The sequence below is a fragment of the Condylostylus longicornis genome, unplaced genomic scaffold (genome assembly GCF_029603195.1).
Source record: "Condylostylus longicornis isolate FDR11 unplaced genomic scaffold, ASM2960319v2 ptg000009l, whole genome shotgun sequence".
Taxonomy (NCBI): domain Eukaryota; kingdom Metazoa; phylum Arthropoda; class Insecta; order Diptera; family Dolichopodidae; genus Condylostylus; species Condylostylus longicornis.
Genome location: NW_026577978.1, coordinates 3,157,159 through 3,184,868, shown reverse-complemented (window position 1 = coordinate 3,184,868; position 27,710 = coordinate 3,157,159). Strand labels below are relative to the sequence as shown.

Genomic DNA, 27,710 nt, shown 5'->3' with positions numbered 1-27,710 from the left:
GGTCGAATATAAAACGTTTAGTCAATTGATACGAAACGTATCATTTATACGATACGAGGAAATTTCAAGAAAATATTATTGTACTTTACTTACAAACAATCTCCAATAAGAAACCATCCAGAAATTATTGAAAATAATTTAACATCTAAATTGTAGCTGGCAAACAAGTTTGATAACAATTGTGATTTATGAGTAATAAATGCAAGAGAGAAATTTTTTAAATTTAAATTTTATCAAAATATACAAAAAACTTTTAATTTTCTTCTCTCATAAATTTAAATTGAAAAATTTCATTACTCTTTTCAATTCTCTTTTATTGTCATTTTTACACACACATTATACTCTCATATCTTTTATTTTAGTGTTTCTTTTACTTGTATTTTCAGCTCATATGTATCTTCTTGATTGTAGTTTGTCATGATTCGTTACCTTCCTGCACCAAAACCTTTCTTCTAACTTTCAATCTATAATGAATCCGTACCAAACCATAATATGGTTAAAAGGACAGTATGTAGAAGAACGACTACTGTTTCTTCTGCAATTCCTCAAGATTTATAAAATTTCATCTTAAATAACAAACACCTACATATTATACATATTACGCCCACTATATATACCCTACTCCCTCTCTCTCTCTCTCTCTCTCTCTCTCTCTCATTCATTTAGAAATAAATTTCAACTGTCAACTTTTTATATGGTTTATTTTTCTTAGAAAAATAATCTTATATAGGTTTATGCGGTACCAAACCCGGTTAGCTTTCTATACTCATACTAACTTACCTAAAATATTATTTTCACTGATTTACTCAGCAAATGTTTTTTCAAACTTTATTATTTGCTTAAAGAAAATTTCACAAAGTAAGAAAAAGTCTACAAGAAAACGAAATATAAACAAAAAACCTAATTTTTTTTTGTTTCCCTTAATATATTTTTTAAGGGTACGGGTTAGTGTGTGAGAAACTATATATACAAAGCTATAGGATATTTCATATAGAACTTTTTATCCCAAATTGCGTTAAAGTCTTGTTTTTATTTTGGAACAATTGGGAGAGGGTGGTATATAAGACGAAAAATATGAAAAAAAGAAAATTATTTTGTATAAGGAGGATAGCTAGATAGGTATACCTTTCATCATAATCTTTTAGGATTTCTTAAGTCAATATTAATATTTTCTTAGGGAGAACACATAAAACAAAGTATATTATTTTTTTCTTTCGAACAGGCTTCCTTTTTCCTTCAGATATATTATAATATTTACTATAATATTTTCAGGAGAAAATAATTATACCATTATAAGCATATATGTATAGTGAGCTTATGTGCCACATAATTTGGAAGTACAGTGTCTAGAAGAATTTTGAATTGGAAATTAAGTGGACATCTAAATTTTTACATTCTTCTTTCTTTGGAAATATTTAAAAATTACAATTAAATTTTTGTGTGTGATTTCCAGCTTTAACATGCTGACACTAAATTGAAGATTTGTTGAAAATTGATAGGGATTTTACTTCTAAAGAAATTAATTTTAAATTTTTAAACGCATATACTTTTTGAAATTTTCTATATGAATACAAATGATGCGCTCAGCGTATTAGTGGCCTATCCAAAATTTTTCCAGAAAGGAGTTATTATGTTCAATAGAGCTGTACTCGCCTTAAGAATTGTTTAAGTTTTTTCCAAAATTTAGTTTACTCCTCTTTTTACTCTATTCTGACATAAGTATGCCTTTTAAAAATTTTCTTAAAAATTAAATATTTAACATTGAATCTCAATTTGCTAATACGCTGAGGGCCTTAATAATTATTCCACGCTCATTTCGTTTCAGTTGATTAGCTAGAACGAGTGACCAATCAATAAGGCACTTTGTAGATCATTCATTCTGTATCCCAATGACACTTAATTTATAAAATAAAATAATTCATATAATTTTTGTAAAATTGTTTTCGCGCAGGTGATTTTTTTTTTGACCAAATTTTTTTATTGTCGCACTGTACACTCTTAAAAGTTTTTACATCTAAGCACTATGAAATTATTACGGAAGACTTAAACAACGGCAACACTTAAAAATAATTTTTTTTGGCTAACAAGAAAAACCCAAAATCCACTAAAAAATCTTAGAAAACCAAAAAAACCAAAAGTTAAAAAATCAACTTTAAAAGTTGATTTATGGTAGAATTAGGTACCATTGAATAAATATTGAATTGTTATTTTTCTTGTTAATTTTTTTATGTAAGGACTCAAACAAAAAAAAATTCATACATTTTATAAAAGATGACATAATCAAAACAATCATTATCAATATCACTATTACTACCATCATCATCATCATCATCACTATAATCATCATTATCATCATTAATGCTATATTCCAAAAATGAACACCATGATCATTTCATAAATTTTTATTTTCTTTATTGTGTTTTTTATGCAACTTAAAATTAGTAGCAAAAGAAATGTCAAGGATAATAAACATAAAACGAAATTAAATGAAATAAAAACATTCTTTTGATACATATATCTCCTCTGTGTGCGTATGTGTGTGTGTATATATTTAAGTACAACGTTGTGTATTTATCATTTACTAAAGACTATTATTGTAAAAGTATTTGGGAATGTTGTGTGTTTGTCTATATTATTTTTATTAATAAAAATGTTATTTTTTTACCAGTACGGACGTATGTTCGAAAAGAACGTGTGGGATATAGACATAAGTGTATGTTTTTGATCAACGTCGAATTCTGAGCCGATTTGACAATATCTATTTGCCCGTCCGTCCTCCCACCGATAATTCAACAGTTATTTCAGCAATTATTGAAGCTGTAAAATCGAAATTTCGCACAAACAAGTATATTATTAGGGCGGCTTTTATGTATATTAAGAGTCGTCAAAATTCCTTGATTCCTTTTGGTACCTGGTTTTAACATGTGGCGGAATTAAAGTCATACAAAAAGTCTCTAGTCACGCAATATTTGTTGTGATATGGAATATTTATTCGCCCATAGGATATAACAAGTTCGTATAGGTATCACAGATTTGATATGATCAACTATCCGTTTTTCTTGTTTTTATACTGAAAATTTTAGCATTAATAGTAAACCTACTATATATACAATATCTATTTTGTTGGGGAGTTAATTTCATAGAATTATTTGAAATGTACAATTAAAAATGATTTTTAAGTGATTTTCAATATTTTTTAGAATTTTATAATATCCATTTGTTAACCGAAGTACCAAATTGTTAAAATATTTTAAGAGTCTAAAAATCGAACTAATTAAGGAGATTCTTACAATTCTGTCTCCATTAAATATTAAGACCAGCATATTTTAATAAGATGTAGGCCATATTTTCTACAGGGAATTTTTTATGGCTACCTAATTGAACAGTTCTTGGTTCGATCTCTTATTAGGCATTTTAAATACAATTACCTGACAAAATCGTTCCTCCTACAATATGAGTGAGACACAGTTGAGTGTTTATATTTTTATTAAAATTATTAAAATCTACTCGTATATACTTGCAAGAATTATTTTGGCAAAGTATTAAAATATGAATAAAAGGAGACAGTATTAGTGGTTGATTTCTTGACTCCTGTTATTAGCTCCTTTTTGTTGACCCTATATATACATACTATGAAGAATTGTATATAAAGAACGTTAATTTACTTACTTATTTTATTTCTCCAAATTTATATAGTATATTCATGGGAATTTCAACAGGACGTTTCTTTAAATTTTTTATATTTATTTCGTTTATACTAAGAAAATTTCATTTTTAAAATTTAATTTCTTGTTTTTTGTTTCTAAGTAAATTTCTTGAGGTCATATTTGTGTTTTTGTTTTTTTTATAGTTCTTTAAATGATAATTTATTATTTATATGATGAATGATGATGATTGAATTTAAAATTGATATGAAAAATATACCATTTCCAAAATAATATGGATGTTACCCTACTTGTAGTATAAGTAACAAATTTGTACAGAATGTTATGTAAATATTCAAAATAACAAGTAAAATAAACAAGTGTAATACTGTACTACTGAAATGAAGACTGAAGTCATTAAATGTAAAGAGAATAAATTAAGAAAGTAAGAGAGACTAAAATAATTACCAGAAAAATCAAGAAGAAAACAAGAAAAAAAAAATTGTTTTAAGTGTAAAACTAAATGAAAGTTAAAAATTTCCTGTTATTTTCCCATTGACAGGAAAATTAAGATGATTTTCAATTTAGGAAAATTTAGACTGAAATGAAGTACACACTTACATACTTTACGTATTTATTTTTACATATACAATTTTCAGAATGAAGTAAGAATTTAAAAAATACCATAAAGTCATTAAAAATTGAATTTGTTTTATTTTCATTTCAGTTTTTTTTAGTTATTCATCATCATTCCTAAATAAAATTTAAAATAAGATTAAAAAGGAATTCCTTGTGGTTTATTTTTTTTTTTCCAAAATTTTGATTTTACTGTTTTGATTACATTGTATAACAAGTTGTTTACAAAAATATGTTAAACACTTTCTTTTATGGATTATTTTAGTAGTAAGTGAGGTGTTCCAAAAACATATTTTAAATCTTGTGATGAGAAAATCGCAATTCTTATGAGTTGCAAGTAATTGATATAAAATTAGGGGAATATTTCGGTATAACAGTATTTACTTATAGGTATAACAGTATTTAAGTATTATTTTTGCAATTAAAATCTTTTGTAAATTTTTTATGTATATGTGTGAAATATGCTCTTTAGCATAAGGAAAGAGTTCAAACGTTATTCCAATAATAATTGTAAAATGAATTTTTCACTTTATCACCAAATATCCAATAATGCCTTCTGTTACGTCCTCACAAGTTAATTATGAATAGTTCTTATACTATTCAAATTATTTTAACGCATATTAGAGATAACATTCCCTAAGCTTAAGTTAGTTGGTATTTTACTCTTGAATATTACATACGTCATATTAATTTAATGTAGAAATTGTAATCAATGTAATGAGTATAATAGATTAATAGTAAAATATACTATTTTACATATTCAAATAAATTAATAATCCTGTAGTTGAACAAATGTTAATATTTCAAAGAAAATATCTTACTAGAAGATATAATACCCTTATAATTATATAAATCTGTTATAAGTGTTATATACGTTGGACTTCATTAATGCAAATTCGAAATTTAGTTGAATGCAAATAAAGTACAAGTAATTGCAACAATTAGGATCATTTTCTGAACACTTATACGATGGTCGAAATTATAATTCGAACTGTGAAGTGATTCAAACAATACTGTGCTCATCACATGATCTGTCTCTTCATTTTACAATATTTATCGAAATTAGAGGTAAAATTTTAAGTCATAAGAACTTGTAATCGAGTTGATAATGCAATTTTTAAACTCATTTTAATTTATTTTAAAACTAATCTCAATAAAATTAATATTATATGTGTAAATGAAATGTTGTAAATAAATGTAATATTGTACACTATCATACAAGTAACAATGATATTTGGTCGTCATATAACAATGATGGCGCTGCGATGTGGGGCTATCGCGATTCGAAAATTTCTTTAATCTTGATTTCTAATGATCTGGCGCGGGGATGCACAAAAGACTTGTATAGTCGAGGTGCTGATTAAATTTGCCCCATACATAACATAACAATGATATTTCAGTTAACATTTGTTAAGCATAACATTAATATCATAACAGTAAATAATTTTTGCACGGCTCAGTTTTTATAATACAATTATAATAGTGACAGATAAATACCCGAGATCAAGTAAAATTAAATAAGAATTATTGGAATTTTCAGAATTTTTATATTTGTGTATGTGATGTACTCTGTGTCCCGCATATTTTATTTATTATTTAATTCTTAAATTAATTTTTGAGGTTTTTTGTTTTCTTTTTACGTTAATTTTGTTCAAATCAAAATTTTATCATGACATTGTTATACATAAGTATGTAGCTTGGTGAATATACTTTCCGTACTGATCAGAAACACTGAAGAAAAAAAATGGCAATGTTCAAAATGACGTTAAACAAAGTAATCATTTTTTTTTTGTTTAATTTTTTTTTACCCTGATTTTTTTAATTTTCTTTTTTGTGTTATGCTCAAGAGATGATTTTTGTGGTCAAAGACATTTTTCTGCTTAAATTTTTTTATAAATTACGATTGCTGCTCTTTCAAAGAGTAGATATTAATATTCGCGTGTTTATTCAAAAGAAATTTTGGTTAAAAAACAAAAAAATAAGAGCAAAAAAATAAACAGTTACATTTTAATGGTATAGAGAAAAACGGATTTTTTTTTTGATTTTTTAAAATAAAAATCATTCGAAGTGAAAATTTTTTTTTGCAAATTTTTTTTGGAATAATAAAAAAAACATGGAAAATTATTTTCGCTTTTAACTTACATTTTGTAAACAAAATGAGCCTTTTACAGGATTTAATCTGTGTAGTCCTTATTTATTCAGGATTTGTGTTATTTTTTTCTTGTTTTGTGTCTTGGGAGAAGTGAACATTTTAAATAATTGAATAAAATGGCCTTTGTATAATTTTTTGGGTGAAATACAAGTAAAAAAAATCTGGCAAGAGTTTTGCTCTTCTTTCGTTTTTTATTTTTTTTCATTTTCGTGAAAGGAAATGAGGTGTATGTGCTGTCGAACTGGAATAATTTGAAAAAATATAAAAAAAGAAAATAAGTACAAAATGTGTAGGTAGATATGAAATTTCTTTCGATTGTTGGTTTGGCTGCTCTCTTTTTTTTAATTAAATTACATAAAATATAAAGCAATAAATTTATTTAAAAAAGTTGTGTGCATTGAGTAAGAAAACTGTTAAAAAAAGAAGGTATTATTTAAAATTATTGCGGTTTAACCTTGTCAATTTTGTTGTTACACATAAATTGATTTTGGAAAATAAGCTCAGATTTGTGACATATGGAAATTGTAAAAGTGATTATGTGAATAGATTTGATTCATGATAGAAATCTGAAATTCTAAAACCTTTTCAATTTCAACTGTCATAAGACAGTTGAAATTGAAATGGTAATTAAAATATAAAAACCAATCGAATAAAATTAATATAGCGTTCTAATAAAAATTATAAAATCAATTGAAATCGAAGAAGAATTCTTTTTAAGGAAGAATTGACCTTATTAAATTGTTGCCATAAAAAAATTAGTGTGTTACTTTTAATTTCACTTATTATTTTTAAAATTATAATTTTAAATACAATTATTGTAAATTGCAATTACTTGAAAACATTTTCCAGTTTATAATGAAGAAGAGTGTTAAGAGAAAACTCAAAAAAATTATTTAAAATATTTTAAAAATTAATTTCGTTCGACTGCGGTTAAAAATCGTTCTAACAAACAAAAAAATTTCAATTGTTTCACTATGATTTCTAATATCCTGGAATTATTTTTATAATATTAATTGAAAAACACGTTATCAGAAAAGTTTAAATTTTGCAAAGAATTTGGTCGATTTCAGAAAATTATTTGGAATGTACAGAATTTTCTTATTTATACAGTATAATTAAGAAATTAAATTTTCATTGAAATTTTCTTACGCAATGATATTTTTAATATCCAAGAATCAGAATTCAAACTTCAACTTTGAAATCCAAAAAATTTAACATTATAAATTTAAAATTCTTAACAATAATTTTGATTTTATTCAATTTATTTGTTATAAATATGGAATTCGGAAATTATCAAAATAAAGAAATGCTATAATATCTATGAAGATTTTCTTACTTCGGGCAATATAAGATTCAATAATATTACTTAAGAATAACATTAAATTTTCAAAATGTTGAATCTAAAATTTACAAATAAAATAGAAAATTTCATAGACCTTCAAAAATTTTTATTATTAATTACAAAAACACTTTGTAATTCTTTAATACCATTATTCAATCCAGCAACAACACATATACAAGTACACGTCTGTGTATAGAAACCTAAAAATTTCAACTCAACCATTTTTAAAAAGTCAGTCAAAAATTTTCTAATAAATAAAAACCAGAAAAAAATATAGGAAAAAATAACAGAAGGAAAAAAAAATCCCCGGATTTCTTTATTAAATAATTTAATTTACGTTTTCTAAAAGCAAAAAAAAAAAAAAAGAATTTAATTTTCCAATTTCTCTCGACATAAAAGAAAAATATGCAGACGTCTTTTGCAGAGACTCTAAACAAAAACAAAATTCAAAGGAAAACATTCTGTTTTTCTTTTTTTTTCTGAAATAAATAAGAGTAATTTTTTATTGCAAATTCAAGGATTTTTTTGAGAACTCAGAGATAGAAATTTTTTTTTAAAAATAGAAAAAAGTAACTTTGTTAAAAATATAACAGTTTTTTGTTCATTTTTCTAAAAAGAGAACAAAATTTTTTTGTGTTTTTGTTTGTGTTTTTGTTTTTAATTCCTTAACACTAAAAATCATTATTATTTTTCTTTGGTAGCGCTATTTACAATTTCCTTTCTCAACTGAGTAAAATAAAAACAAATATTCAGAGAATATTTATTTCTCTCTAACTTTAAACGGTAGCAGAAGATTAATAAGAGGAGAAGAGAAAATAGAGAAAAGGCTAAATTTATAAATTAGCTTTGTTATGTTTCCGGTTTTTTTATTAAAAAAAAGGAAGAATTACTAAAAATAATTTTTTCAATTTAAATTTTTAAAAAAATTTTTCCTATTCCAGTATAATAAAGAATAATTTTTCAGGACATTTGTATTAAATTATTGTACTCATTAATTTTGGAAAGGAAGTCACTAACAATATAAAGCAAATTTTTATAACAATTTCTTAAAAAAAAAAAATTTTTAGTTACTTTTTAAATTTAACTAATAATTTCCTTATTTCATTTTTTTGATTTTTAAATTTTGTGTGTTTAAATTTGATGGCTAAAATAAAAATTGAAAATGCTATTGAAAGCATTCAAATTTTTAATGCTATTGAAAGCATTCAAATTTTTCTTACATTTAAGTTTAATTTAAAAAATATTATAATTGCAAAGTTATTGAATTAGAATTGCAATAATTGCCTTCACTTACATTTTATATAAAGTTTTTATATTAAATTCAAAATTAATTGTGAACACAATTTTGCTTTTATATAGAATGATTCGTTAAAAAATTCTTTTGTATAATAAACCGTAGTTTAGAGATTCGAAAATTCATAAAAATTTTTTTTAGAAGTAAGCTTGAAATCTCGATAATTTCCAAAATGCAATGATTTTGAGAAAAATTTTTAAAAAATTGCTATTTATTCATGTTTTCCTAGCAGTATCCTCCCGTTTACGAGAAATAGGACCTTTTATATGAAAATTTTATAAAAATATCTATTAATAACTCCTTGTAATACTCTCTAACTCGACATGCTTTTAGAATGTTCATCAAATTCCGACAAATAATGTTTCTAATTTTTTTTTGCTTTTTTCTTACTTCATTTTATCTAGACGATTTTGCTAGAAATTTTTCAAAATTTTAATTGCTTTTTTTCTGTTACAGTCCTCTTGAAAGCATAGAACTCGCAAAAAGCTTCTCCAACGAACTTTGCTACGGACCATTCGTTTTATTTCTGCACACACCGTCTGATTTCTTCCTTTATTGTTCTTTGCCATGTATTCCTGCATCGTCCAAAACTTTTTCCCCCTTGTGGGAAAATAATGCTGTATTATTTATAGAACACTCTGTAGAAAACACTCTAAATAGTACTCTGTACATTTACAAGATATTATTAACAGTGAATTAATTTAAATAGTTTCTATGACATAATGTATGGTTTAAATTACTCAAATACACTTGCATTGTGAGAAATATTAATTTACAGCCCCTAAAAGTATGCAATTTTTTATAAAAATTTTCAAACATTAATTCGTTCTTGTTTTTAAATAAAATTGGATTTTGTGTTCAATATTTTGGTATATTTAATCTCACATCATACCATGATAGGTAACAAGCAATGATGTAAAGTGATTATGTAAAGCAATTCTCTTACTTCCATTTCGCTCAATCCTTGAACTCTATTATTAATTAATGAAAATAACACATTGATTTTATTTTAGTTTTTAACGCCACCTTATTATACTTAATAATTGTAAAATTTTTATAATAAACGTGTTAATATTGACAAAGGTTTTGCATAACAACTTATTGTTAAAGACGCCGACTATTTTAATAAACATATTTTTCCAGAAATAAATTTTTTCATTGAACATGAGAAAATTATTAAAAAAAATCCTGAAGAATTTCAATTAAAAATATTGAAAAGGAATAAAAAAAAATGTACAGGATGTAAAAATTTTCCATTGCATTCAAAGCAGACGTATTTTTCTTATTTAATTTTTTTTTAATATTTTTCCTTTATTTTTTTTTTATTTTTTAATTCTATTAATCCTTGTTTTTCCTCTCCTTTTACCTATATATATTTTAATAATTTCTATTTATAAAGTTAATATTTCATAATTTCTTATTTTTTATTTCAAAATCATATCAGAAAACCTGATCCTGTAATAAAGGAAACCAAAGAAGTTTACATGAAAAATAAAATAGAAAATATGGTAAATGACTGGTCAGGAAACGGAAACATTTTTAATTTTTTATTTTTATTTCTCATAATTACAGTAAATAACTTTGTGGTAAATAAATTTACTAAATTATTTTAATTTAATTAAGTGAAAATAGCTTGTTATTCAAAACAACTTTGTAAAATTTTAAAATAAAGATTATTTACATTTTGTAAAGGAAATAAGATAGACCGAGAAAGTTAGACAAGGTATTATGCGTGCGACTTAACGGTAACTTTGGAACAATTCAAGAATTTCCCTAGAAAAACTACTTGAAGCTGCTTGTGATGCAAAATGCACAAACTATAATTAAATACGGCGAAAGAATTTAACGGTACGATTTTTCTCTTTAACAATATTAAAACTGAAACACTTAAAATTTCAATTAAAATTTTAACAGCTTGTAATAACTAGCCCATAAATAACCGACAAGATTCTGGCAGTTTTCATTTCTTCAGAAGAATTTCAATTTTCTATAAGAGCATAATAGAATTTTTGTAATCAATTAGCCTTAAATTCATCATAATATTGCGGTATTCTTGATTTTCAAAAATCATTGTTTTAATTTTAATTAGAATCATTTAAATTCTGTCCTTTAAAATACCGTCACCCAAATGGAGTGTTATTTTTTATTTATAATGCTCGCAAATCCCATATAATCTTTTATGCATTTAAATCCTATTGTTATATCACATTCATTCAAAAATTTAATTCTTAATCATATTCAAAAATTAAATATAAAATTGGGTTCACAAAACTTTTTACTATTTATAGAATTGCAACACAATTTTTTTTAAAATTCATTAAAAATTTACACATTTTTCATATTTTTAAGATTTCAAAAAGGACCCAACACAAAACCGAAATCCATTCCAAGATATTAATCATCCTAACTATGTAATGAATATTTTTACAACCGAACGTGTAAGAAGATTTACAATTTTACATTTGTTTCCCATATAATATTTATGAGAAATTTCAAAAATTCTTATTTCATTATTAAAATTTATTCAAGAAAATAAATGAAAAAGTTGATAAACTTACCAACAACTTCTAAATAACCAAATTGTGTTTTAGCTGATACCGTATTTATTTGGCACATATAACGTCCTTTATCCTCTTGTTGTACATTATTTATATGTAAATACCATGTCCGATGTCTATCATGTTTATCATGTGTTACACTAATTCTTGGATTTCTAGTGATGACATGATTATGTACTGTTAATATTGCTGATTGTTCAAAATGCATCCACGCTACCTAAAATAACAAACACAAAAATAAATAAAAAAATAAATTATTTATTCATTTTAAATTTATATTTAAATAAAATTCATAAAACCATAAATAATATTTTAATAAGTGTGTATATTCCAAAATAAAGAAAAAATTAAATAAATCACAAGAGTGTAAGAGAGAAAAAAAATATTGTAAATCTTCCTTTTTTTTTCAAAACTAATGCATTTTTCCTTCTTATTTTCTTTATTCTTTGGCAACAGGACATAAAATTTTTTATATACAGAAAATCTTTATGTTTTTCTATTGAAAAGAATGAGAGCTGAAGTTACCTGTCTGCATACACGAATAATATGAAATCCTTATAGAAATAAGAAAAATGATTATAGATTAAAAAAATAGAAAAGAAAAAGAAAGAGAATTTTTAAAACAAAAAATATAATGGCAATTTGGTAAGACATAAAAAATGAAAACGTTTTTGAATATTTATTTTTGTTTTTGCGTTTTTTCTCTCTATGTGAGAACAACATTGTGAGTGAGTGAATAAATAGTAGTGGAGAAATTGGTTTTTTTTTTTAAACTTTTTTATAAGTTATTAGACTAGAAAGTGAACAATAAAAAATTGGACAGGTGGAAAAAATAGAAACTAAAAAAAAAATTAAGGATAATTTGAATAAATATTTAAATAGCTCAATGACCTTTTAGTTTAGCAATTTTATATCCTTATTGTAATAGAGAAAACCGTAGACATGGTTACAATTTATGTTCGGATTTCTTCAAAAATCTTGATTATCTACATTGAAATAAAAATAGCAAAAGGCTAAAATATTTGAAATTAAATGCGAAGTGCTTGACAACCAGGCGGGGATTCTGATTCTAAAATCGGTTAGGGTGTCCCCAAAGATGAACTGACGGGGATGTGCTCTCGCCATAGTGTAGCACTGCTTTAGGTCCCGGGTCATCATAATATAGAGGGAAATGAACGGGCAGATGAGTTGGTTAAGTGTGGCTCAGCCATAGACATTTCCGTGGCGAAACGGGTTCTTGTTCCCATCAACACACTGAAAACGAATACATATAGGGATTATTTATTGTGTGTCGATAGCAAGTCGGGTGGACTTTGGCGATGTCTTGGAGGGACATTGTCTGCATAATGGCAATCTACACAGGATACTGGCCATTGGTGGAGCATACGGCTATGGCCATTGGTGGAGGATCCGGCTCAATGTTGACCTGATGATCACAGGGTACTGATAGCGCAAAACCGCATATTTGTGCTAATTGGGGTGTGGTGGACCTGCTGCAAATGCCAAGTTAACCAACTGAAATTATCGTCATGATACTGGGATGAGTACATGTAGTTGTTTTTGGGAGGCATATGATTTCGTTTGTTGCGTATTCAACTGCAATCTCAATGAGGTACTTGTACATTAAATCAATAAATTCTTCGACATTTTAATTTGAATAATTAATAATTGCAAATTCATGGAACAATATTGTAATTTCGTTATGGTCAATATTATTTATAATTTCATATAGTCTTACTTGAAAGTGAATAGGGCCATTGAACTTTTCTTTTTAAATATTTTAAACTTCAGCCGATATTAAATTTAATTTTGTATTTTTGTTTTGTTGTTCCACATGCATAATAGTCTTGAATTTCTAGAATAGCCTTGCAACTTTTAATATAATCGTATATACTTAAGAAGTTAACAACTTAAAAATGGATTAAATAAATTCAATTTAAATTTAGCTTGCGTCTGTTATCTATGCTCTAGCTTCTCTCTCTTTCAAATTCAAAATGAAATTTTTAGTCTTTTTTCTTCCTTAAATTTCACATTGAGGACAATATATTTTTAACATCACACTAATTTATGTACAAAATTATACGGACTTCTCTTCTTCTAAAACAAATAAAAGAAATTTTCGAAAAAAGTAAATCATGAGTTACTGCATTAAAACAATTTTTTCCCTTAAAATAAAACAACAATAAAGAAAAATAATAAAACTATGATAGAAATTTCAATTTATTTGCAGTACACATATGTAGATATTTTTAAATTTTTTATTAGGTGAAAACATATGGAACTCGAAAACATTTTTAACATTATAAGAGTATTTATAATAATGTTGCAGAGAGTAAAAGTACTCAACAATAATATGATTCATGTGTGATAACATGTATGAACAATAAAACTGTGAGCAAAAAAATTTCGTAATTTTCTCAAATTTGTTAAAATTCAAAATTAATTGCCAAAATGTTTCTGTATGTAAACTTTTTCGAGATGCCCAAGAGTATCCTACTTCTGATTCTGTAACATCAAATAATTCTTTCATATGAAATGATATGGGAACAAATGCAAAGAAATGCAGTGAATCCAACCAAAACATGTTTACAACATGAACCAAATCAAAATACTAGTAATTTATTGACTTTTAAGAAAATTTAATTCTATATTGCACTATGGATTAACACTTTTTGAAAATTAACAAAAAAATTGCCTACTTATAGGGGCAATTAAAATTCTGTATATTGAAAAAATTCTCTATTATATAGCAAAAATTATTCAATTCTTCTCAATTTTTTGCCGATTGTCTGCTCTCTTGTATGACCGGGAATATTATAAAATTTTTTGAAATTAAATAAACCAAAACATTTCTTATGCGGACATAGATGATTATTGTTCCATCCTTTCTCTCCGTTATCCATTTTATTATGTTTTTTGTTTTTATTGTTTTCTTCTAATGAATTTTCTGAAATTTTCATACACATATTGACTTCGTTACAAGGTTTGTTTTGATTTTGTTTTCTGAAAATAAATGTTGAGCATTTCCTTGAAATTTACTTTTTTTTGTAGCTGGTATGATATGTTCAATTTTTCTTTCATTTTGATTTTTATGAAGAATGAGAAATGAATAAAAAATCAAAATAAAAATAAGGAAGACATATGAGGAAAATGTAAGTTTAAATTGCAATATGTGTTAAAAATATCAAATAAAATAAATTGCAGATAATTTACAAAGATGAGATCAAAGAACGTATTCTTTTGATAAATTTTATCTGATTTTAACTCTTTCATCACTTAAAAACTGTAAGCCATTACTGTAGCTTTTAATTCGTTAGCATCACCAAAAATTAAAGAACAAATATCCCATTTCGACTTGTCCTGCAAGAATTTTCAATTAATGACAAATGAAGAATTAATTCAATAGGAACTTAACATTCTAATTTGAAAATTTTAAAAGAAAATTAGTCCGAATCAATTATCAAAAAAAGCGATTCCCAATATTTCTTTTAGTTTTCAAACAATTGCACTCCCAATACAACATTTTTATTGATCTGAATTCTATCATTATTCGACACATACAAGAACTGTTTCGGAAATAATTTAATTTTTAAAGAACATAACGGCAAATATAAAACAAAGACATATTCAATGAATAATATTTTAATAAAAAAAACTCACAATTTCCTAAAAAAAAAATCTCTTTCTCAATTATAATTTTCCGATATCAATTCTTAAAATAATATTTGAAATATTTTTCTTTTATATTTACATTTTCTTTTTTAAATTTTAAAATTTTTTTCGAAAATGTGTTAAAAATCATCAAAATATTATGAAAAATCTTTTGATTTTATTTTGAAATCCAATTTTACTTCTCTTGCCCTTTTTCTTTCTCATTTTCTCTCGCATATCATAAAATATTTTGAGCACATATGAAATACACAAAACATGTCAACTAGTGGATATGATATGTGAAAATTAACACTTTAAAGTCTAGTCTTGTCTTAGAGAATTTCAACAAAAAAAAAAAAAGAAAATTTTTCATTTGCACTTTTATTTTATATTGTTGTTTTCAATGATGAAAAGAAGCTGTTAGTAATAATAACTACACAGGGTGTTCGAAACTCGATAAAGCTCCCGATACAGTATGCTAGAATGGAATCTATACAAAAAAATATTAAGAAGCATTTTCCTTTTTTCGTCGTTCTTCTGAAGTTATGAGGCCTTATGGCTGGTCTTTCTAAAAACTCCTAAACTTTTACATTTCTGCTTGTAACTTGGTGGGTATGTGCGAAAAGTAAAGCTGACTTGGTGTATTCATTCGAAAGTAAAATTACATGCTTTATTTACGTGCAAAATTAAAATTTTTAAAAAATTTACAATTTACAACGTTACAGTTTTTTACACAGGACGTGACTGACCTATTAGTTTTTATGAGACGTGAGAGCCGATATTGCAAGCCCCATTTTGACACGGATATTAGGAAAAAATTTCATGAATGACATGCCTAATAAACAAAAATCTGTTCTTAAAACATTAAAAACAAAAACCGAAACTTTTTATTTCAGGAAGCCGAATTTTGAGCACTGATTACTGGTGAAAAAGGGCAGAAATAGGAAAATTTCGTTTTAAATTTTTATTCACCTGGAACAATTGTATCATCCAACTTCGAAATTACCGTTAGGTCCTGGACACCCTTTATATAAACAAATATAATAATAAAAAAAAACTCGTACAGTTATAAGGAAGAGAATTTAATCAAAGAAAGAATATGGTTTAGATAAGAAATTGTTGAGCATAGGGAATGAGATGGAAAAATACATCGAAATCGTGGTGTAAAAATTTCTTTGTTTTTTTTTTATTTTTGTCTCCCCCTTAACTATTTCCTTATTCATTTCGACTATTTTTCTTTTTCATTTGCTCACTTTTGTCTCGCATGTCATCAGTTTTATTTCAAAAACGTGATACGAATTTAATTATGCAGAAAAATAAAAAATAACAAATTATAGAGAAAAAAAAATCGAAGAGTACAGAGAAATATCAATTGTTTAACTAAAACTGTACTGAACCATATCGTAAAATTGAAAACTAAAATATAAACAAAGACAGAAGGATATAGTAAGAGAGTAAGAGAAATTTGAACAGTTAACGAATAACATAGTGTTGATGGTAAAAATTAATGTGGGGAATGATAAAAAAATATAATCGCATATAAAATGGAATAAGCCTCAAGAAGACTTTAATAAATATCATGAATATATTAATTAACAGTTAACAGGAAATGAGTAAATAATTTCAAAGAAAAGAAAAAAAAAAGAAAACCATAAATAAATTGAGAATTTATGACGACCTTATAAATAAATTAGATACCATAATATTTAGATGCAATATAAAAGTTTTTGTATTTGAGAGAATAGGATGAAAAACTTTTAAGACTTTCTTTTAGTTTTTATTATTAATCAATATATATAAAATTTATTAAAGGCTTATTTTGTATACTGAAGAAAATTTAAGAGGATTTTATTAATATTTTTTTTGGGTGATATTAAATTTTTAAGGAGATATTGTGATATCAAGTAAATAACACAATAAATTGGTCTTGTATAATTTTTCTTGATATTCAAAATACATTTGATACACGAGTATCTAGTATATCAGATATTTTAAAATATTCCTTGAGCAGCTAGCTTTTGGTACTCGTAGTAACTGATCTATTGATAGCAATATGATCAGTTAGTAAAGCAAAGGCTTCCATAATATGGGGCAAAAAACAAGAAACAGGACTGTAAATTATTGTATTTCAATAGACACTTTTCCTAGGACAAGCATTGAAAGAATTTATAGCTTTCGCAGAAAATTTAATTTTCATTCATTTCTATAGCGAAAATTAACGAGATCTAAAGGAAAATCATAATTCTATGTTCATATTAAGAAATTTCCGTGAAATTTCTGAATTTGAAAACTTAAGTTTAATTCTGAGTTACAAAGAGAGAATGCAAGTAATTATAAAACATTTAAAAAATTTTAATGAGTGAGTTTAAAATTCACACAGAATTCATCGAAAAAATATCAACCGTTTGAATTTTAAATTCCTTAAAAAAAATTTTGATTCCCATTAAAAGGAAAATAAGGATCAACATTATTGTACTTATAACCTACTTAAACCAATTATTTATTTTTATTTTTTTTCAAGGATTAAATCAAAATTTTTCTCTTAATTTTCTTTTTGTTTCATTAAATTTAAAAATATCGATTTAAGGACAAGCACAAGGAAAAATTTGAAAAATGCTCAGACATGCTACACTTGCATTTAATTTTTTTCACTTTTTCCTTTTTCAATACTAATTTTAATTTATCCTTAAGAATGAAATAAATAGATAAAATAACAAAAAGGATAAAAAAAAATCTTTGAAAGTCAGTTGAAGTAGAAAAGAATTTTTGTATACAATTTTTTTCTTTTTTTTTCTACTGTATTTTGTTCGAAAGAAATAATTTTTCCAATGCCAAAATTTATAATAACATTAAATGGAAAATAGCACAAAGAAAAATGATTCTAAATAAAAAAAAAAGAGAAAAAAATGAGAAACAGCAAAAAAAAATTACAAAACACCTTTGATTTTTCTCTTCTTCTTCTGCTTCTGCTTCTGCTCGACTAAATTTCCATTTATATCGATACACCTTGATACACTTGAAATGACGACAACAGCGGTATAATTTCATTTCCGGTGAATGTTCTTACACTTTGTATTTTTATATAACAAGTTTTTATTTTTATGCATCCTTTTTACTTTTGTTGTATTTTTTTTTTATTTTAAAAATTCTTACAAAATTCTAGTGAGTCCTTTTTTGCCAAATCAATACACACGATTTATATTTGTATATATAGAAATCTTCAAAATTTTAATAAAAAAGAAAACAAAAATTATTAAAGGAAGTTGAGAAGCAAGTAAAATAAATTCGGAACCATCAAAATGGGTTGTAAAGCAGTGCTTTTCCTATGAACTTTTAAAAAAATTATTTACTAACTAGCTATTTAAATATTACTTTAGTCAATATCGTATCAAATTATTGCATATATTTAGGATGAAAAATTTATTGCATATATTTAGGGGGAACTTTGGGAGCGAATAAAAGTGAAAAAAATAATCTTATATAAGCAACTAAAATTTCGGTCTTCTGCAACCTACAATCTAGAAAAACAAACCCCTGTCTCGAAAAAAAGGTAAATAAGAGTGAGAAAATGGGTGTGAAATTATGGGAGTGAGTAAATGGGGGTGAGAAAATAGGTTAATATTTTCTTTTATAGAAAAAATGTTTCTGGTAGAGGCCCATTTATAAATTAAATTTCCGCTTTCTATCTGAAGTAGTGTGATATTTTGTAAACTCTTTTATACTGTAACGAATGAAGGTACGGATGAAGCGAAACTAATAAGAACGTTTTCACGCAGTGAAATGTGTTAAAAATAGAAAATGATGCAAATTGTATTGAACAGGTTCTTAAAGTACAACCATAATAACAATTTTTTCATGTTCCATACATTTTGAAGAGGTGTTATTGCTACTGTAAAATACAATAATATGGAAAATCATATATATGTTAGATACAAGTATGTTATTATTAAAATTTGGAAAATTTGGTATTGTGAGAAACAAAATATTGCATTATTATATTTTTTTTTATCTACACAACTTAAATATAGAAAGTAAGAAGTTTTCGAAAGTTTTGAAGTTCTCTTCTTTTTTCTCCGATTTTTTTTTTTTTTGAACTTTAAAAAATTTATTTTGTTTTTCTTAAAATAGAATTCATGTCAAAGATGTTGAGATTTTATAATGACAATACACAAAATTAAATTATGTGTGTAAGAAGGCATACAACTTTGTTTTAAACAAAAGCATTATTATATGCGTACAAAGAGCGTATTTGAAATTTAAAATACAAAAGTGTTAAAGTTTTTGTGATTTTTAGGAAGGATTTTGCAAAAAGTTGACTTAAATGCATTCATTTCAAATGAACTTTTTGAAACCAACTAAATAGTAGTAGTAGTAGTAGTAATAGTATTGGTATTAATAGTAGTAGTAATAGCAGTAATATAGTAGTATTAGTAGTAGTATTAGTATTAGTATTAGAATTAGAATTAGTAACAGTAGTAGTAGTAGTAGCAGTAGTAGTAGTGGCAGTTCTAATAGAAGTGGTATTAACTTAAGGTCAAGGTAGCAGTGGCAGTAATAGTAGTAGTAGTATTAACTTAACGTAAAACTACAGATCTGACATTCATATACGAGTTATATATAATATCAATATATTTATTACCAAACGACTGTTGATATATTATCTTTGAAACATAGATATATTGGACTCTGCGGTACCAGCAATAAATGTTAAACGTGAAGGGCTATAATATAAATTTAGTCCATAATATTATGCCAGATAATTTAATTATATATATAACGTATGTCCTTTAAATTATTAAGTTGGAATTACATTAATTCGAAAATTAAAACTTTTAAATTCTCTTTTCTTCAGTTTTCGTTACCAAATTATAATATTCCAGGATCACACATAAATTAAGATAAAATTTTTCAAAGTAGAAACTATTCCTTTACCTCCATTTCCTTAATCTACTTCCATTTTTCGAACATATAATCTCCAAGTTAATATGAAAGAAAATATAAAAAATGCACAAAATTTTTTTTGGTAAAAAATGTTTTTGTGTCAATAGATAACAAAAAAAAAACGAGAAAAAATAGAGTTGACCGTGTCAACTCTGTGATACCCGTACGAATTTGTTATCCTATGTGCGAATTAATATGACTATGAGAGAGACTATGACTTTAAGTTGCCGTATTATCATATTAATTTGTGCAAAATTTCAGTACTGTGTTTTCAATATTTACTAAGATATGGCCAAACTACTATTGAAGTTGTATGGCTGCTACAAGAAAGAGCTTAGCACTTTCAACTACTTTTATCAAGCAGATTGGCCCTACTAATTATATTCACTTGTGTGAAATTTAAACATCACAGCTTTTATAGTTTCTGAAATATAGCAAAATAAATTTTGAAGTTGAATGGCAGCAACCCGAATCAGTACCCCAATGATGTGCAATTTAAATAGGATTTTGGCATTTACTATTATAAATCATTTCTGAAAATTTGGTGAACTTAGTTCAATTATTTTTTAGTTATCGTTGGGACGGACGGATGGACGGCCGGATAAACGGGCAGACAAAGCTAAATTGACTCAAAATTCGACGCTGATCAAAAACATAGACTTGAATTACATCTAAGACCGTTATTTCTTAGCGTTACAAACGTTAAGACAAATTTAGTATACCGTTCGAACATATAAAAATTCAAAATATTCAATAAAATATAAAAGTGAAAAATTTTCGAAATAAAGAATTTTTTCATATAAAAATTTAATAAAGAAAGAAATTTTGTTTTCAAGAATAATAAAAGCGTGAAAAATTAAAATCAGCAAATAAAAAAATTCGAACGTAAGTTGAACTTCTCTAATATTTTACATGAATTCTTTTTTTTTCTCAATATAAAAGTGTTGAAAACAAAAATGAAAAACCATTATCAACATATGATGCCTAAGTATATACAGGTAGTAGAGAGAAGAGAGAAATTCAGATTTAAATTTTTTTCCTCTTAACTCTTTAAATTTTCTCATTACATACATTTTTCTTCTGAAAATCTCAATGCATTTCGAATCGAATGCATCATTGTAGTATTGTGGTGTATTGTTGTGTTGCGAACAGTAAATTTAAAAAAAAGTTATAAATTGATTTTATAGTTTTTGTATGGTACCACCACCGCCACCATTACAATCACCTCTCTCCACTCAATTTTTTATTTTACATTTAAATCAATTTCATTCTCTTCTCTCGATATTTTTTATACTGAATTTTGTTTTGAAAGGCTTTGGGAGGCGATAATGAAATTTTCATATGCTACAAAATATGTAGAGAAAATTATTAATGTTATGTTATTATGTGCTGTAATAGTTCAAGAGTTTAACATTCTAATTCAAAAAAAAAACTTTTATAATTCAAAAATTTGTTTTAAATTTAAATTTATTTTCTTAACAATGATAATCGAGTAAATTTCTCTTTCCGTTTTTTTTTAGATTTTTTTTTAAATATTAACACATAGGCTGAAATTTACACATAGGGTGAGTATTTTTAGAGGGATTAAAAAACAAATCCTGCAAGAAGGAAATATTTTTGCATTTATATTAAATTTTATTTAAAATAATAACATTTTGGAACTCAACATTGGAAGAGAAGAGGAATTGGAAATGTTGAAGTTGAAGCTGAAGTGGAACTATGAATATAATGTAAAATATTGTAAGTGGAACGTGTTTTTAACATAAAAATAAACTGAAATAATAATGGCAATTTCGGTTCATAAAAGTTTTTTTTTAGTAAGTAAATAATTAATTATTAGATGGGTAACTTTTGATCTTATATCTTAAAATTCTCCAAATATTATAAATAAACTTTTGGAGACTTAGAATTAATTTATAATTCTTATGTAACTCACTGGGTAAACTTAACTGGATACATGAACAACACTGTAACTCTTCAGAAATTTCATAAAAGCATATTTATGCGGTTTTGTATATGAATAGAATCTATTGGAATCAACTTAATATAATCTTGAAGGTCAATTTAACGGTTAAAATTGAAAATTAAATTAGTAATTTTAAGTTTGCGATACGGTCTTATTTAAACCAACAACAAACCAGTTTCGAATAAGCTAAATTACTAACGAATACCTGCTCGGAACTCACCAGCATTTACATTTTCAATGCAGCGTCATGACAAGTTATAGTTCCCACCAAAACTTGTATAGTTGCAATATTTTCTAGTTCTTCATTAAAATTCTTCATGTTTTCATTTTTCTAATAAATTCTTTATAATTTGCAATTACTCAATTCGTAATAAACAAAATATTATCCTTTAAACTAAATAAATTCCTTGCAATTCTTTAATATCTTTTAAGTAAAATTTTATTTATAATGCCATAATTCAAAAAATTTTGTCATAAATTTATCAAAATAATAGAAAATTATAAAAGAACAAAAAAACTTTTCAAGAAAAATTTTTTGTACTAAAAATTCATAAATCATAAACTCATTCTCTCCCAAACCAAAAAAAAAACAAAACAATCTTCTCTCTACTTAATATAATTTTATTATAAAATTTCAAAAAGTCTCTTCATAATTCATTAAGTCGATTATTATTTAAAAAAAAAAAATTAAATTATGTCCCCATTACAAATTAGAATTACAAAAATTTTTATACCAACAAAGTAAAATAAGAAGAACAAAAAGTTAAACGTTTAAGGACTCTTTAAAAAATTAAAATTTTTTCCTTTTTTTTTTTGTTATTCTTTTGTCTGTCTTATTTTGTTTTTGTATATGTATTTATATTTTGTAATGAATGAAAGCTTAACTTAAGTATCTTCGTCTAGCCAAAAAAAAATTATCTCATAATGTTAATTATGCTCATCAATCAACAAGAAAAAATAACAAAAACAACAAAAAACAAAAACACAATCATAAGAAAAATAACGAAATAAAAAATGAAAAAGTTGATTTGTTTTGTAACAAAAAAAAAGAAGAAAATAATAAAAATTTCCATAACCATCCTTGTAAAACCACAATTTTTATTGTTTATGTGTATTTTGTCTTTTTTTTCTGTTTTTTTGTTCTTTTATAATCCCACATTATTTAAATATAAAATACGTGTGAATTATGTAAACATTTAGTGAAATTAAGTTAAAAAATAACCTCTACTTCTTTCCACAATAAGTTTTACCGCAATTGTGGTAACAATAATACAAAAAAACAAAAACCATAATAAAAAAAATAAATTAAAATTTTTGTAATATTTTCTGTTTTGTGAAAAGTTTTGTCGCTTTCGCGATAACAGTAAACATGGGAAGTAAAATGTAACACAGAACGCTTATTTATAAATTTGAATTTTTGTTACGTAATTTAAATTTATAAATAAAATTTTGCATATTTTTGGGGGTGGGTGTTACAAAATATTATTGTTATGTAATATGCTTATGCGAGTTATACCCAAACCAATAATCTGTTATACGGAATGGTCTGGGTACTATATAACTGAGGCCTGACTATATATTTCGATTTTCGTATTCAAAAACTGGTAAGGAAGTAGCATTAATCAATTTGTATGATACTACCATTCCCTGCGAATACGAAAATTTAAAAAAATTGTAAGGTCCCTGATACCGATGCTTCCGAGGGTGATTTACTGGAGTTTTTAAGGAAAAACATGTTTTTGTGGAGGGGTGAGAACTAGGCCTTTTTGGAGCAGTTTTACAGAGTTAAAGAAAACTAAAAAAATTTTTGTCTGACAAATATTCATAATAGCCTCAAAACGCTTAAATATAGGGCAAAATGGTTGTTCACATCTTTCTTTTCTCAATCAAGAGATTTACATAATGGTATATAATTGATGTTTGACCTCAGACTTACAGTTTTCGAGAAATATCTGTTTAAAAATGAAATTTTGAATTAGAAAATTAAAAATTTTTAAAAATATATTCATTTTTTTTTTTTTTTGTTTTTTCGATACGCTACGATATCCTTTACAGCTTGGTCATACAAAATTTTCATGTCACACGTACCGTTTGTCAAATATTTTTAAAATTATAAGTCTAAAAATATATGCCCCTGAAAATATGCAAAATTTTTGCATTTCATTGAAATTATTAGTAATCAAATGCGGGGAGAATTAGAGTCCCGAAACGCATAAAGAACTAGTTTTTAGGCGGAATGGCCAACATATTCTCATATAATTTAAAATAAGTAAACAAGAAATAGTTGTTCCTATGTATGCATATTCTTGAATACACTAAGAAGAAAATTAGATTTCCTCACTAATATTCTCGTTTTTACTACTACTAAATCCTAATTTATTTTTAACTTACAATATTAATTCCTTCCAAATAAACTAAAAAAAAAAAACAAAAACAAATAGATTACATTAAAAATATAAGTTGACAGTTTGAACAAGTTTCAACAAATTGCCAAAAACTACTTTTAAATTTAAATTTATCAGTTTTAATATTCTATACAGAAAAGTAATTCTTATTAACAAAACAACAACAATAATAATAAAAATACATAACTTGTTTATATATAGTAGTCACATAGATAGTAAAACCGACAGGGATAACAATTATAATACAAAAGAGCAAAATAGAAACAAAAAGAGTAATGAACCACAGTTTTAAATGATCTCTCGAATTTAATTTTTATTTTTTATCTCTTGTTTTACTCTTTTTTTTGTTTCTCTCTTTTGTCTTGTTTTACTTTTTATACTAACATTAAGGAAGATTAATGTCCTTTCTTATTTTCACCTATATTTACCTTTTTCCGAGCAACAAAAAAACAATAAAGAAAATACAGAGAAAAAAAATTACTAAAATAATTTTTAAATAAAAACAATAGCAACAACAACAATAACAAAACAACTCAAAGTAATGTGATATCCTTGAATGTTTTTACACATAATATTTTACATACTTACACACACACATAAGTCCAACTTTTATATAAATGATTATTTTGTATACTCTTACAGACTACATACAATAATAAAGGACTTTAAAAATTCAATATGGTTTTTTTTTGTTGTTCTTGTATAACTTTACGATTTTAAAACGTCCGGAAGCATTTTAATATAAAAAAAAAGAGAGAAGAATAAAATTTTGTACAAAACAATTTATTTTTAGATACAGAAATGCAAAACGAAAAAAAAAAACACTATCAGCACTACTCACTCTACTCTCATACTCTTTACACTCTATACTGATTCGCTACTCTTTACTTTCTCCTTCTACTCCTTGTTCATAAAATAAGAATAACATGAAAAACTGTTACGGTCGTTGTAGGTATTGTTTTTCTTTTGTTATTTTATTTTTTTCATTTGACTTTTGTTTTTGGGGTCTTCGACTTCGTAAAGTCCTCCTATATTATTTTTAAAAAAAATTTTATTTTATTAGTTTTTTTTTTTGTTTTTTGAAATGTTTAAATTGCCATTTTAAATATCCTTTTAAAAACCTAATTCAAGTTGACAAAATACATTCATCGAACAATTAAATTCTAATATGTCTTCTCAAATGTTAAGAGTTGTAACCTTTTTTTATTATAATAGAACGAGTAGCTAGTTGGAATATTCGTGATACGAGAATGCGAATGAAAAAGGACTTTTAAATTTTTTTTTGTTTATTTTGTGTTTTTTTTTTTGGTTTTTGTGTAAAATGCTTTATTAATCCGCCAATGTTTGCTATCTCTTTCTATTTTTCTGCAATTCGATTATCATTTATTTACATAAAAAGTCTTTAATCTTCATCAGAACAAGAAATGAAAACAAAAGAGCGAGAAAAAAAGAACAGTCAGTAGAGTAGTAAAGGAGAAGAAAATAAAACGAAAAAAAAAAGAGATGTAAAATAGCTAAAAGGATAATATAAATACCGTTATTTTATTATTTTTTCTATATAAAAAAAAATGTTGTTTTAGTCTTTAGTAAAATAGTGCAGAAAAAAAGTGAAATAGAAATGGAAGGTAAAGTGAAAAATAACATTTAAGAGAAAAAGTGAATATTGTTAGAGGAAAGGAGGAAGAAAGGGGAAAAGAGGAAAAAGGAGCAGAAAAAGGGAAGTGAACTTAGAAAAAAATAACATTTTTTTTGTTGTTGTTGATATTAATGTTCAGATCATTTTTCAAAATTCTTGTGTATAGCTTCGGTGGCTTTTCATGTTTCTTGAATTTATTTTTCTCCATAATTTTTTTTTTTCTAAATATTTATTCAAAATTTCATGATAGTTTTGATGATAAATCGAATTTTCTATATAAACGAAAAATTGATATGATTTTGTTTTTTTATTAGAGAGGAGGAAGTTAAATTTTTTTTTCTACATGATTAAAAGTTCAACATTGAATTCAGGTAATTTTCTTTCGTTTCGTAAAGATTGAAAAGTTTTTATTAAATTGGTTAACAAACAATATTAAATTTTAGTTTAGAAAAATATTTCTTTTACTTTAAATGTTTTGCTCTAATTATAGTTTAAAATTTTAATTTTTGATATTTTGTAATTAATTCTTCTTTAGTACCTAGTATTTGATTCTCTTTCAGAAATGCTTAAGTTGAATAATAGCGCTTCCTTAAAATTAATTTATTTTCAAAACTATTTGAAAATTGGTTGGATAGATCTCGCACCTTGATGTGGTTGCCATACTGCGATTTGTCAGAGGCCTAGGTGTAGACCTAATGTAAATGGGGATGGAAATCACAAAAGATTCTATGGATCGACGTGAGAAGGGCCTCGGTCTCCGGGAGGAAAAACAAAGTGATCGAACAATATTGATATCCTTTTGTGATTCAAACAAGTTAACCAATTATTTGAAATATTTTTAAATGTCAATCATCAGCCTTTGATAAAAAGGTCTCCCTTCCCTCATCCTTAATGTTTTATCTAGAATTATTTATATGTTACATCTGGTGTGGCTCCAACATTGTGAGATCTAAGTTCTCAAATCTGGTGGAATCTACGTTACTGCATCGCGGTACGCTAAATATGTACAAGAACAATATTAATCACATCAAATTACTACTAGAAAACTGACAGAAATGTAAAATTCTTATTTTCGAATAATATTAAATTTCTGAAATCCAATTTAGTTCATTAATTTAATTTAGCTCGTCCCATTCATTTTAGTTTAACCTTAACTCAGTTACAAGAGTGCATTTATAATTAAATTTATCTACAGGCTTGAATATTTCGTTATTTGATATGAGAACAATACCATTCATTTTATGTGTACAAGTTAGATTCGAAATAAAAAGTACAATATGCCCAAGATATCCTATACGCCTTCTCTTTCCTCTCTAATCCTTCTGTTTATTTCATATGGCTATATACTTGTCTATATTGTTATATCATTGTCCAATCATTTAACTTACGACATTTTTATTCTATTCTGCAGTTTGATTTTTTATATTTTATATACACTCATTCTACTTACTCTTACATAGTCATGCCATGTTATTGTCATTGTTT

The 27,710-nt window shown here is 25.3% G+C and overlaps 1 protein-coding gene across 2 annotated transcripts in view; it reads right to left on the bottom strand.

Annotated features, from left to right (window-relative positions):
* Positions 1 to 27,710, bottom strand: part of LOC129618566 (lachesin) — a 156,518-nt gene that overhangs the window by 60,603 nt on the left and 68,205 nt on the right. For both annotated transcript variants that reach the window (XM_055533385.1, XM_055533384.1), the window contains exon 4: positions 11,627 to 11,843. In XM_055533385.1, coding sequence (XP_055389360.1) covers positions 11,627 to 11,843 — 217 coding nt within the window. The remainder of the gene's footprint in view (positions 1 to 11,626; positions 11,844 to 27,710) is intronic.